The sequence below is a fragment of the Toxorhynchites rutilus genome, chromosome 2, assembly GCF_029784135.1.
Source record: "Toxorhynchites rutilus septentrionalis strain SRP chromosome 2, ASM2978413v1, whole genome shotgun sequence".
NCBI classification, from domain to species: domain Eukaryota; kingdom Metazoa; phylum Arthropoda; class Insecta; order Diptera; family Culicidae; genus Toxorhynchites; species Toxorhynchites rutilus.
The window spans coordinates 55,206,159-55,219,507 of record NC_073745.1 but is presented as its reverse complement, the minus strand read 5'-3'; the positions used below and the strand labels follow the sequence as shown (position 1 = coordinate 55,219,507).

The following is a 13,349-nucleotide window of genomic DNA, read 5'->3' as shown; positions in this document are numbered from 1 at the left end:
CATTTACATGGAAAAAGTTTTTCGAACAACATCTTTTTCATGTTTTTCATGGCTATTCATATATATACTTTTGGGAATTTAAAAAAAATACGGTTTTGAGAAAAATAAAAAATTTTAATTTTTAAAATAATTTTTTTGTCAGCGAAATTTTTTTCCAATTTTTTTTGTGGAAATTTTAACAATTTGCTTCATTTCGTCCTTCAACATGAATTTTGTAGGTATCATAGTTTTTAAGTTATAAATTTTTGTAAAAAATTAAGAAATTTTTTTTGGCTTTTTCCAAAAAGTAGTCTAATTGTTTTTCGAATATTTCAAGTATGCAAAGTTGCTTAAACGACCCATGTCTTTACACCCACATCGTTTCACTACTATCTGAGATGGTGCTGCCAACTCCTAAGACGAGTTGGCATGAAGTTCGTCGTATGCAAGGTTATATACGTTTCATTTCGTTTTCACCTTGAAGTGGCGTTCGTGATCAGGCCCCTCTTGCGTTAGTGAAAAATAAATAAAATTTGGTAAAAATGAAGAAATTTCAATAGAAATAAAATCGAACTATTCAATGTTTTACGACAAGTGAGTAAATGCTGTATCGAAAGTGATGATATTTTTAGGAAAAAATAGAGAAACAAGCTTCACTTCGAGACTTTTTGGTAATTTTTGTCATGCTATAACATCGTGATGCATGGAAACCCACATACTCACAAACTCTCTAACGAATTGAACGAATTTCACGAGTAGTCTGCAATTACTTCTATCCAACATTTGCAATGACATACATTTTCAATCTACTCTAAGCTTTGATTGATTAGGAAAGAAAACGAATCGAATCAAAGAGAACTTATCAATATAAAATTTAGCAGAAGTTAGATCAACGCTAGATAAAAAAATACCTGCTGCCATAAGTACTTGTTGCAATATTTGCTAAATTACAGTAGATTTGCTTTTTCCTTTTTTCAATTGATCTAAAAAAGCATATTGTTTTTCGCCGGTGAATTATTGTTCGATTTTGTACAGAATTTAATCATGATTTCAAATCTGCCATCGAAATGTTGTAGCTTGCTTCTCTTATTTTGTTGAGTATATTTGAGTTGAGTATATAGTTGGGCATGCAAAATATCGTTATAAAGAAGTGAAAACCAATTGTTTATTGTGCCAATTTCTAGTGCAGTCAAACTAAAACAAAAACGAAGAACAGTACGGATATAAATCACAAGCAACTGCTAACCGTGAGCGAACCCACAAATGGGGATCCCCTCGTTTATCACAAACCATATTTATGGTGGCAAATTATAGAGGACCGCCACGACGCGAACGGATTTTGTTTTGTAGTATCGCGGAAGTTCGTCGTGTTTATCGAATTAACTTGGAGAAAGTTATATGCGGTAGTCGCAATCAGACTGCTGCTACAAGATATCACGATTGGAGGAAGAAGTCATTGTTTTAGCAGTAAGTGTTTCGAACCCTGACCCGGAAAACTATGCTGCTGTTTCTAGCAGTTGATCTTGTCGGTGCACCGCAACTGGAAAATGGTTTTATGAAAAAAGAGAAAAAAATCTCGGTTATCGACACTTTTGTTCTCCACGCATTATTATGTATGAATTACAACCATTAGCGGCCGAGTGCAGTTGCGGCATGGTGGTCAATCATCGCCACGCCGAGACGCGTAATTGAATTATAACACAATGCAATTTCAATTGAATTCGTTTCCAAGTAATGGACCCAATCGCTGTAAGCATAGCATAACCACCTGCCGAATCACTACTTATGTTACGAAACGGAAAAATTCGTTTGGACATACCATAAGCAAATCAACAGCAGACCCAAACCGCATTTCTTGCCGGATTCCGAACATTCTCCATTTTACAATGTAAACACATGATGATGGTTCACAGCAAAAGAATAAATCACAAAACGAGTGCAACGCAATGCAAGGTGTAGACGCGAGAAATGGTGTTAAGCATTATGTTAAGTATTGGAAATGAAGCAACGCTGTTTCTGCACAGGTCGTCATCAATCATGCGAACACGAAGAGGATCGCTGTATGTGAGGCAGCATAACCAGACATGTGTTAAGTTAATTTGTCTTGGTAACCGGCTGGCCAAATGCTCTTTTTGTGAATAACTTCTAGACTTTTAACAGCTTCATAATAACTTTAAATCACTCTTCATTCAGCTATTTCATCGAAGTTGGTATCATTGTCTGAAGTACTTTTCACAGCAGTGTAGCTCGAAAGAGTGTTTACGCGCGGGCCAAGATTTACTACGTTAGCTAATTATCATCACCCATAACCATAAGCGTCGAACACCAATTAGCTTAATTTTATTTTACATTTTTCGCACATTTGTTGGACTGTTATGTTGCTAGTGACGAGTTGTGCACTACATGTAAAGGGTGATTGGATCGGTTTTTTACAATATCCTATCGTTGGTAATGATGTCCCTTAATATGACCAGCTGTTCGAAGAATCGATCGTCATCAATCATAACCTAACATAACCTTACAAAAACAACACCAAATAGTACAAGAATATATAAGCTTTTCTACAGTATTATTTTTAAGAAAAAACGCACATTGTGATGTAGAAAAAAAACCATTCGATTGAACCTTCTACGGGAAAAAATATCAAGTTTTGGCCAATGTTCGATTTTTCGTCATTTCCCAAAAAATGGAATACATTTCGGATTGTTTATCAGAATAAACATTCGGGTTTCTTCATGCAGTATCATGAAGAGAATTATTAATATTGAGAATTCAATAATGTCATGAAGGATGATGGCACTAAGTGACAATCAACCTCATGCTGCTCTATAAAAAGCAGCAACCTTTTCCGAAGATACTCATTTTGACAAAAAAAAAAACATCAGGTCATCGCTCCGGAAATTATGAAAACGTCATTTTTCAGTTCGCAGCTAGTGATTGCTTCCCAAAGGAGATTTTCTTCTTTCATTTGCGGTACATTCTGCCAATCGAACAAGGCATAAGATTCTTGTTCAGGAATTTGACCGAAAGTGGTGTGGTGGATAATAGATAAATATGTTTCAAATGAGAGCTTCTGCTTTCTCATACTTTTTTGGAGACTTCTAGGCACATGCAGCAAATATCATACTCAATCTTACATCAACTATACGGTCTTGTCTTTGGAACATAATCCTTCCCCCTTTTTTTTCCGTGTGACGCATAAATCCAATTTTGTTTCCGTTCGTTTGGCTCTTTCCTCATTTGTCCTGATTTTTTTTATTTGTTTGGATTTTTTTTTGTTCGTTTGTCGGGATTTTTGTTCTTTTGTCCGATGTTTTATTGTTTGTTTCTATAGTTTTTTAGTTCGTTTTTTCAATTTTTTTTTGGTTGCTCGTTTTTTCTCTGTTTATCCGAATTTTTGTTTGTCTGGATTGTTTTGCAAGTGTTTTTTATCGTATCTCCAGAATTTATTTTTCTCGTTCCAGATATCTTTTTTTGCGCTCGATAATTGCGTCCTTTTTTATGTGTCGGTTTTTTATTTGTGCGATTTTTGTAGTGTGCACAAACGAATCCATTTTGAGTTTATTCGTTCTTTTGGTTACGGATTTTTTGTTTTGTTTGCTTGTATTTCTGGATTAATTTGCTCGAATTTTTTTACAAATCTGGATTTTGTTGTGTCCATTTTTTTTCAAATCGGTATTTTTTCGTTCCTCTGGATTTCTTTTGGTTTGTCTGGAGTTTTGTTTGTTTGTTTGTCCGATTGTTTTTCTTGTACGAATTTTGACGTAGGACTACGTCTTACATTACATTACGCGGCGGGAATTTATGTTTACATGTCTTTCGTTCACCTGGTTTTGTTTTGTTTGTCCAGAATTTTTTTTGTTCGTTTGGTCGGAATTTTTTTTCGTGCGTCGGCTTTTTCTCTCTTTTTTGTTCGCACTTTTTTGCCGTGTGTCTGGATTCTTTTTTCGTATGCTGATTTTTTGTGTGTGCAGTTTTTTTTTGCTCGACAGATTTTTTGTATAGCCGGATTTTTGTTCGTTTGTGCAATTTTTTTTCCGTTGTTCCGATTCTTTTTTTTTCGAACTTTTCGTATCCGGTATTTTTTTTCTTTCTGCCATTTTTTTGTTAGTTACTCGTTTTTTTTCGCGTGTTTCGAATTCTTTTTTTTCTGTTTTTTTTTCATTTACTCTTTGTTTGTATTCGTGTGTTCAAATACTTCTTACGTTTGTGTGTTTTTTTTCAAGTTAGCTTTTTTCCCATGTTCGGTATTTCATTTTGATAGATTTTGGAAAAAGTCAATTTTGTTTTGGAATTTCGATTTTTTTTTTATAAAAAGTTGAATAGTTCTATAAATAGTACAGATGTTGATATGTTTAGTCTTATCTTTAGTCAAAGATACGGAAGCTTTGTTGGGACATGTTCATGCAGTTCGGGTCTGACTTCAAGTGGATACCCCCTATCAGTGACTTTTTTGCCCAGATTGTGGAAAATAATTAGGTATTTTTTTTTTACAAATTTTTGTTACATTCGTCCGTGTTTAGGTGTTATAAACCATTTGATATTTTAAATGTTTATTGTCACACAATTTTCACTGTTCTACTATAACAATTGGAAATATTCTATGTCTCGAGTTTTGATTTCACAACTCTATGTTCACTAAACATGTAATACATTCTGTCAAATTTATACCGGGAATTTGTATTTAAAAAAAAATACTTAGGTGTTACATAGCCGTTTTTTGATATCTAATTTTTTCGATTTTTATGAATTTCTAACCAGCAGTTTTTTATGAAAAATAACTAATTTTTAACAAAAATGGCCGCAATTTGGCAATTTTCCGAATTTTCAAAAACTTCCAAGTAACGCTTTAGGTATTGTCCTAAGGTTTCAAAATATTCATTGGAATTTTCTCTACGACACCCCGTTGCTTCAGAACCGATACCACCAGCAATGTACCTATTTTCTTACAGCATCTACGCATCCAGCTGTCAACAGCGTGGTAATCATTATTCGTGCACACAAAAAATGGAAAATACATCTTCAAATATACCTTAAACAATAATCAAAATACCCGAACACTTCACTTTATTCTTAACATTCGAAAAGAAAAATCACGGAAATTCATTTACCGCAAAACCCTCTAAAATTCTGAAAAAACACATATCAAAAACAGATATATTTAAATGAAATTTATGTTCTAATGGATCTAAAAAAAATATTTCGAAATACCAAAAAAAAAATTACTTTAATTTCAAAAATTTTATTTTCTATAATTTTTTTTATAATTTGTCTTGGTACACTGTATTTTCTCGAATTTTCATTTCCAATTATTGAGTATGGCGTGAAAAACTTTTTTGACTACAGCTCTTATGGTGAACCGTATGGGGATTCAAAAAAAATACTTAATTTTCTAATTTGTTACCTTATACAATATTTTCCATAGCGCTGGTTATAAGATTTGGAGATTTTTAAGATAATAACAAAATATTAGAAAATGAACAAAATGTATTATTTTAAATTATTTGACATTTTCAATAGTGCAGCGCAGTTCGCGAAATATTCTGAAAAAAAAATCACAAATATCACAAATCACAAATATCAAAAATCACAAATATCACAAATCACATACGAACATATTTAAATAGAAATTAAACCGGTACTAAGTCCACAAAGTTCTAAAAAAAAATATCAACATTTTATAAACACAGGGCGGACTCGATTATATACAGTTTCGGATTTCTTTTCACTGTATATAATCGAGTCAAAAAAACATTTTTTTATTCATCCCCTTAAAGTCATAGCATACCTTTCTCATATAAAAAAATCCGAATTTATTCGGGAGGTGATAGAGGATCACATTTAATGAGAAAAATACTTCTACGTATATGTTCGAATTTCAACAATGACAGAATTATAAAACTTTTTGTTTGTTTGACTTTGTTACCTTAAACTGGCTCTACATTAAATAGTACGCTAAAGAAGACAATTCTGTTGCTTCCATTAGAAAAATGAGAAAATTTAGGACAGGATATAGTTTTAGTGGATTTGAATAACATTTTGGAAGTCAAGTACTTCAAAGTTAGTAATTTCATATTGAACTTGAATGTTTCTATCATTTAAATTAAAGCTTTGTAACCGCTCTACAATTTATTCTTTGACACTCAACTTCTATCTATCTCGATTTCGCTGCAATATCGATATAAACAATTCCTGATGAAAATTCAAGCAAAATCTTCTAGAAAAACGATTTTGACCCCACTGTACATTTAAAAATCACTTAAATTTCACCTTAACGTTTTTTTTATCCCATTTATTTATTTTTCAGGCTCATTAGCATTTTATCTGTAACAGAGCCGGGTTTTTATAAGTAAGGGTATTCCTTAACCCACCTTAACGTTGAAAGGTAATAGTTTTTCGTGAAATACGTCATATTTGAAACATAAAAAAACTATTTTTTTAAACTGTATAAAATCAAGTCCAAAGTTGTATATAATCGAATCACATATAATCGAGTCTGTATATTATCTAGTCTGACCTGTACAGTCAAATCTCCCTAACTCGATATCCAAGGGACCATCGAGTTAGGAGGTATCGAGTTACAGAACATCGAGTTAGGGAGAGTTGACTGTATATATTTTTCTATATCGCGCAACATTGTTAAAATTCTGTAAAAAATCACACATATCTAGAAAAGATGTAGAAACACATTTAAATATAAATTAAAGTAGTAGTGAATCTCTAAATCTTCCAAAATTTTTTTTCAAATGTTTCAAGATTTTTTTAGTAGGGGAAGTGGGGGAAAAAACGAACATGTTAACAAGAAATTCAATTGTATCTTTGATAACTCATGTTTCCCAAAACTTAAAAGCAGTTTTTTACAGTTCAACATACTGGTTTTCGAAATAATTGGCCAAATGTGTTTAAAATTAAAACAAGCCGAAAAGTAGAAAAAATTTTTCGGTGCGGGTATAATGGACATATAGTGAGGGGAATATGGACAGGTTCATAATATACGAAGCGTAGAGGTTTATCGCTCACGAGAGAATAATTTCTCAGTGTTTGTGTGTCCAGTAACTGATATAGAACAAACAGGGAAAGCAATAGAAAAAATAGTTGAATATTCTTCTCTTCACTTTCACTCATGCATTGGATGTGATCTTGGATATGACTGTCCATTTTAACCCCATCAGTGCAAATAGTTCAATAATTTAAATTTACCACTCACGAATGAATTTACTTCTCCGTACATACCTAATATCGCTTCTCTGTTAACTCATAAACCGAAACTTAACCATCAGCGAATTAAATTTATAATTTTCGGTTTTTGTTTCCCTGTTCCACTTTTGATCATTATTCATTGCCATAAGGTGGTTCAAATATTATAGAATAGCATGTAGAAGGTGTTCTCATTAACAAAAATCTGTAACTATACAAATCAACCACCTGTCCATATTACCCACCCTGTCCGTATTACCCTACTTGAATTTTTGATGATTTTTTTTAATACTATTTTTCGATACACCATAGTAAGATGCATTTTAGTTTTTTTTCAAATTTTTATCACGAAGCTGTCGAGAATGGCGTGAAAAACATTTTAACCATTTTTTACCATAGATCCTATGTTCAAAAAAATAGTCAAAATTTCTTATTTTGTACCCTTTACAATATTTTCCATAGAGCGGATGATTTGGTTTGGTGGCACTTTTTACTTCCATACCCGACCAGGTCCTTTATTAAAGAAAAAGTTGAATAGTAACAAAGTTCGCTAGAAATCGAAAATGGAGAATGTTACATTATCACTTGCTTGCGAGACGAATTTGTGAGAAAAATAAAAACAGGAAAATGTGTGTCATGAATGTTTCATAAATTATCGCAAAATTTCTTGAAAATCAATAAAATTCTTTCAAATATTGCTACTTTGGTTACAACACTTGACAAAACAGCATGACAAAATTCGAATGAATAACCTCGAAGATCTGTAAATTCAGCCGGAATATCACATTGCTCTAAACGCATTCCTCCCATTTTGCCCTTTTTCTCTCTGATAGCCCACTTTGAAACTAAATCATAGTTAAGGCAACAAAGTAGGAGGGGTCAAATCAAAATGAACCGAGGAAATGGCGCAATTATGATCACCAATTCAGTCTGTACACTTGACTACGGTTTACAAACGTAACAACAAACAAGTCTACAAAATAATAACACCAGCAAACAACACCAGTGATAAACACAATAATAAACAACAGCCAGCATCCTTTGGATGTAATTGATTCCGGAAACTGCAAATCGCAGCACGGACGGGTGGCTATGCATCTAAAAAAAAGTAGCATTGTTGTGGTGCTGCAGCGCTCACATTTCACGTTTCGCGTTACATATTATTGACGCCTGGGTGGAAATACCAACAGCAACAGCAGCAGTTCGCGTCGGTGGGAGAGGAAAAGATACATGGTCTGACGAACCGGAGCCGCGTTTGGTCAGATTGGAAAAGATTTGATTTGAAAACACACTTCCACCATTGGTAAAAGTGTGTTTTGGTATGATCAGCCTGATTGAAAGTATGGAGAAATGCATAATTGATAGAGCAGTATAAACCTAATTTTTTTTGTTGAGTTAAGACTACAATTTGCAATGATTGGCTGGATTTGTAAGGAACATTATTACGCATTAGAGATGGGCAAAACAGTTCACTCTGATGAACGGTTCACTCATCAACCGTCCATTTAAGTGAATCAGTTCTTTTGAACCGTTCTTTCGCCCTTTCGTTCAGCGGTATTAAGAACAACATAGAATGTTAGATGGAACCCAACATCAATAGACAGCTATTAATTGATATCGTTGGATTGGATAGTGTACGTATGGGATTTATATTTTTGAAATTTAGTGGGGAAAGATAAGCTGCTTCTTCTTTAAAAGTCGCAAACTGTATGTGAAAATATGTTTATCGGTCGACAAAAGTTTATGTAATAATTTGATGTGCACAAAATATGTGCAATTTTTTTATATTCTCTTTTTGGACAACATACAGGTTGTAAGATCATGTTTCATAATGTTCATTCAAGGGAAAAAATCAGCAGCGATTTTCACTAACAATGAATCATACAAACATTCACGATAACACGTATACGCAATAGGCCAAACAATGAATTGAAAGCAACGAAAAAACTTTGCCCTCACTATAAGATTTTATGTTTACCTAATCCATGAATCGCCCCAGCTTCCCCCAGATTTTTTTCTGATTATCAGGAAATATATGAATGCTACACGGAATTGATAGAATACATGTAGTTGAAAATATATAGTTTTGCTTTTAAAACTACCAAAATCTAATTTAATTTTTAACACAAAATTGAGTATACATCAACAAAATAAACCCTGCGTTAGATGCATTTTGCTCATCATGACAATATCGTTTTATTTTCCTTTCAAACGTTCTCGTTATATTTGTCCATTCCGTCCAGCGCAAATCAGTTCAGCTGCACTAGTTCGTTCGCAAACAGTTCGCCCGCAAACACTTCGTTCTCAAACAGTTCGTTCCCAAACAGTTCACTCTCAATCAGTTCTTTCTGAACCAGTTCGTTCACAAGCAGTTCACTCTCCATCAGTTCACTCGCAAACCGTTCTTTCGGAATCAGTTCGTTCACAAACCGTTCGCTCGCAATCAGTTCGTGGGGAGAATTACCGTTCTTTGAAAAAGAACGACCGTTCGTTCACTCTTTTCGGCGAACTAGTTCGTTCGTACCGTTCGTGGTTTGCCCATCTCTATTGCGCATCGGCAGTTTGAACTGGCTGTGTTCATTCATTATGCTTTATACTCAGAAGTATACGCACGTGTCCTGGTGCTATGGCACTTTTTTATATCCCGGGTATTGCCCCCTTGTTTTTATTTATTTATTTCCTTTACTTCACAGGAAAGTGAGACCTCTAGAATTATTAATCCATTTTGGATGACGAGATGAAGGCAGTTGTCAAGTCCTGAATAGAAAAAAGTTATAAGGTATTATTTAGTGACCGAATGTAAAAAAACATGATTTACGTTGGGGTTATATTAGCGATGATGTAGGGTGATTATATTTCAAATAAACATATGATCATGAAGCTTAAGAATTGCAATATACTTTTTGTCATAATTCAATCCAACCGTCGTACTAAACACAAATCAAGAGTGATAAATATTTCCATTACAAATAAAAACATTGAAGGAACAGCAAAACTAATCCATTCATACGTTCATGCACACAAAAATTTGCTCTGGGTTAAACATGGCTATTGAACTCACCATTGAACGCCTATCAACAAAAGAAACTAAAGTTAATTCGGAAGCTCCAACTAAACAGTGGAGAAACACAATCATTAACCGAGTGAAATGTTTCGCCATAAGACCGACGCTAAATACGATGTTTATCGTCGTGCCGCGTGGTCTTTGTCCCCTTCGGTGATCATATCTGACTATAGGGAAAGATTTCTTAAAGTGCGCTCTTCAAGTGGCTACTGTTTGTAAGCGATTGTTTTTTTTGTGTTTGCAGCCTTTATAGCCGTTAACACAGGAAGCAAATTAACCGGTAGATTGTGACGGGGTACCGCTTGTTACCAAGACAGTTGTGTTTTTTTTCGGACACAGTGGTTAGTCGCTTCACACTTAATTTACGATGGAGTAGGTCAACAAGTCCAGCCAGGGAAAACGCTTGCTCGGAGTAACAGGGATGCCAAATATCAATTGCGTTGATATAAAATTGACAAGCAAACCATAAATAAATTTTATTTTTGTTCTTCTCTTTTTCACATATGCACTTGAAAACGACTGAAAACTTTACTACATCACCATCGAAAAACCGATCGGTTCGGCTGTCCAAAACCATTAATACTGAAAACACTAACCACACTAACAAATCACCACCACCACTGAACAGGCGGAAGTGAATGTAAGTTTCACAGCAAAGGCAATTCTAATGTTGTAATATTCTCTTAGTTCTTTGTTGTTTTTTGTTGTTTATTTTTGTTTAATTCAAGATGCGTTTGTGTCATCTTGTTGTGCCTATATTCGAATCGTTCGTAGATTTTCTGTGTTTCCTTATGAGTAGTATGTTGGCAAAATCGGTTAGTTTGTTTCCAATGGATCGGCATCTGTCTTACTGCATGACACTAAAAAATATGTTACGTCCATAATTTTAATATAAATACTGATAATCTACCTTTTTTATTCTTTTTTTTCTTCGTTGCCCTCTCAAAAATGTCGATTATTACTCTGTTGAACAACGGATTCCGTTGATTTTTTTTCCTTTTTTTCTATGTTGCATTTTCTACTCAGTACTTACTTACTAACCTTCTGATGGGTCCTATTCGCCAGTGAAATGGGCAAAGCAGTGACCGAATAGAGATTGCGCCGATTGCAGGAAGGGCTTTGTTCAAAATTTCGTCGACTTCCACACCCCTCAACCCATTGGCTGTATCTCTCTGCCATTTCTACAGTAGAACCTCGAGCGGATTTTTTTCTTTTTCAATGACGAATTTCATACTACCTCGTCTTAGGAGTTGACCGCACCATCTCAGATAGCAGCGAAACGTTGTGGGTGATCATAGATCATTTAAGCAACTTTGCATACTTGAAAATATTGTGAAAAGAGTTAGACAACTTTTTGAAAAAGGCCAAATTTATAATACCCACAAAATTCTTGTGAGGGGATGAAATGTAGGAAATTATTAAAATTTTCACAAAAAAATACGAAAAATTTCGCCAAAAAAAAGTCAGTGAAAGATTAAAATTCGTATTTTAACGTATTTTATATATATATATATATATATATATATATATATATATATATATATATATATGTATCTATATCCTCTAAAAAACACCCTATGCCGAATTTCTGCTCAATTGGTCTTAAGGGGAGAGGCGCCGAGCTGTCAAAGTTTGAGTTTTTTGGAAATCGAAAAATCACTCAAGTAAATCGGGGTTTTCGAAGAAAATTATTTGGTGTCAAATCTCTTAAAATAGCATGTAACGTCGAGATCTAGCGTCATCTCAATACAAAATGTCAAAAAACAGCATTCTGGGACTTGTTTTTTTCGGAGTACGAAACGAAAAGTATGGTTTTGGGTGCTAATAAAAATAGTTATCTCGATTTTTCATTCGGAACTTATTACGAAGTGTTGATTTGCTCGATAATATACCCTATGCAAAACATTAGCTCATTCTGCATTCATTTACTGGTGCCACAAACGTTGAAATTTGAGTTTTTTTTGAAAAGCGAAAAATAACCGAAAATCGAGGTTTTAAAACAAAATTTTGATGTTAAATGTCTTAAAATTGCGTTAGGTACCCGTCGAGAGTTACAGTTTTTCGAGATAACTGTAAATCTCGACTTGTCATGCAATTTTAAGACATTTGGCATCGATTTTTTTTAAAATCCCGATTTTCGGTAATTTTTCGGTTTTCAAAAAACTCAAATTTTAACGTCTGTAAATGACATCCGAATGAGTTCCGAATGAAAAATAGAGATATCTATTTTCATTGGCACCCAAAACCATAGTTTTCGTTTCGTACTCCGAACAAAACTAAGTCCCAGAGTGCCATTTTTTGACAAAAAAAACTTTTGATATGACACTAGATCTGCAATTTTCATGCAATTTTAAGACATTTGGCATCAAACAATTTTTTTCGAAAACCCCGATTTCCCCTTGGGTGATTTTTCGATTTTGAAAAAACTCAAATTTTGACCACTTTGCGCCACTCTCCCTTAAATCCGATTGAGCTGAAATTCGGCATAGGATGTTTTTCGAGGTGGTGAACATTTTGTATAGGGTAACTTTTTGAAATTTTAGGGTCGATTTTTTCCCATACTTTCATTGGCACCCTAATGGGCACATTTAGATGGAAAAAGTTTTTCGAACAACAACTTTTTCATGTTTTTCTTTGAAGAAAATACTATTAATGTTCAATTAGTAACATTTTTATGCATAAATTATCGCAATTTACATGCTCTTTTTTTCTATTTAGAAACATGCCAAAAACATGTCAAACGTAAGAATTTACACACAAAAATGTTACGATCAAAACATTTTTTTTTTCAGGAGTCTTCATACAAAATTGACTTATATTCCAAAAACTATAAAAGATAGATAGTTGATGTCTTCGTAAAAAGTTCATGTTTTAATAAGATCTAAAATTTTGTCGAAGACACTCTATCGCTTCTGGGCTTTAAACAAAATTAGGATTAGTTATATTTTTTTCAAAGAAAAAGTTGTTACAAAAACTTTTTCCCTGTAAAAGTGCCCATATTCCGATGTATGGACGACTTGTTGGAAATTATAAGGGCTATTCATATACATATTTTTGGGAATTTAAAAAAATACGTTCTTGAGAAAAATGAATTTAAATTTTTTAAATA

At 33.6% G+C, this 13,349-nt stretch overlaps 1 protein-coding gene across 9 annotated transcripts in view; it reads left to right on the top strand.

Moving 5' to 3' along the window:
• Positions 1-13,349, top strand: part of LOC129765451 (uncharacterized) — a 134,809-nt gene that overhangs the window by 79,369 nt on the left and 42,091 nt on the right. For 8 of the 9 annotated variants that reach the window (XM_055765799.1, XM_055765800.1, XM_055765791.1 and 5 more), the window contains one exon: positions 10,869-10,880. The exons of the other annotated variant lie outside the window; for it this stretch is intronic. In XM_055765799.1, coding sequence (XP_055621774.1) covers positions 10,869-10,880 — 12 coding nt within the window. The remainder of the gene's footprint in view (positions 1-10,868; positions 10,881-13,349) is intronic. 9 annotated transcript variants of the gene reach the window in all.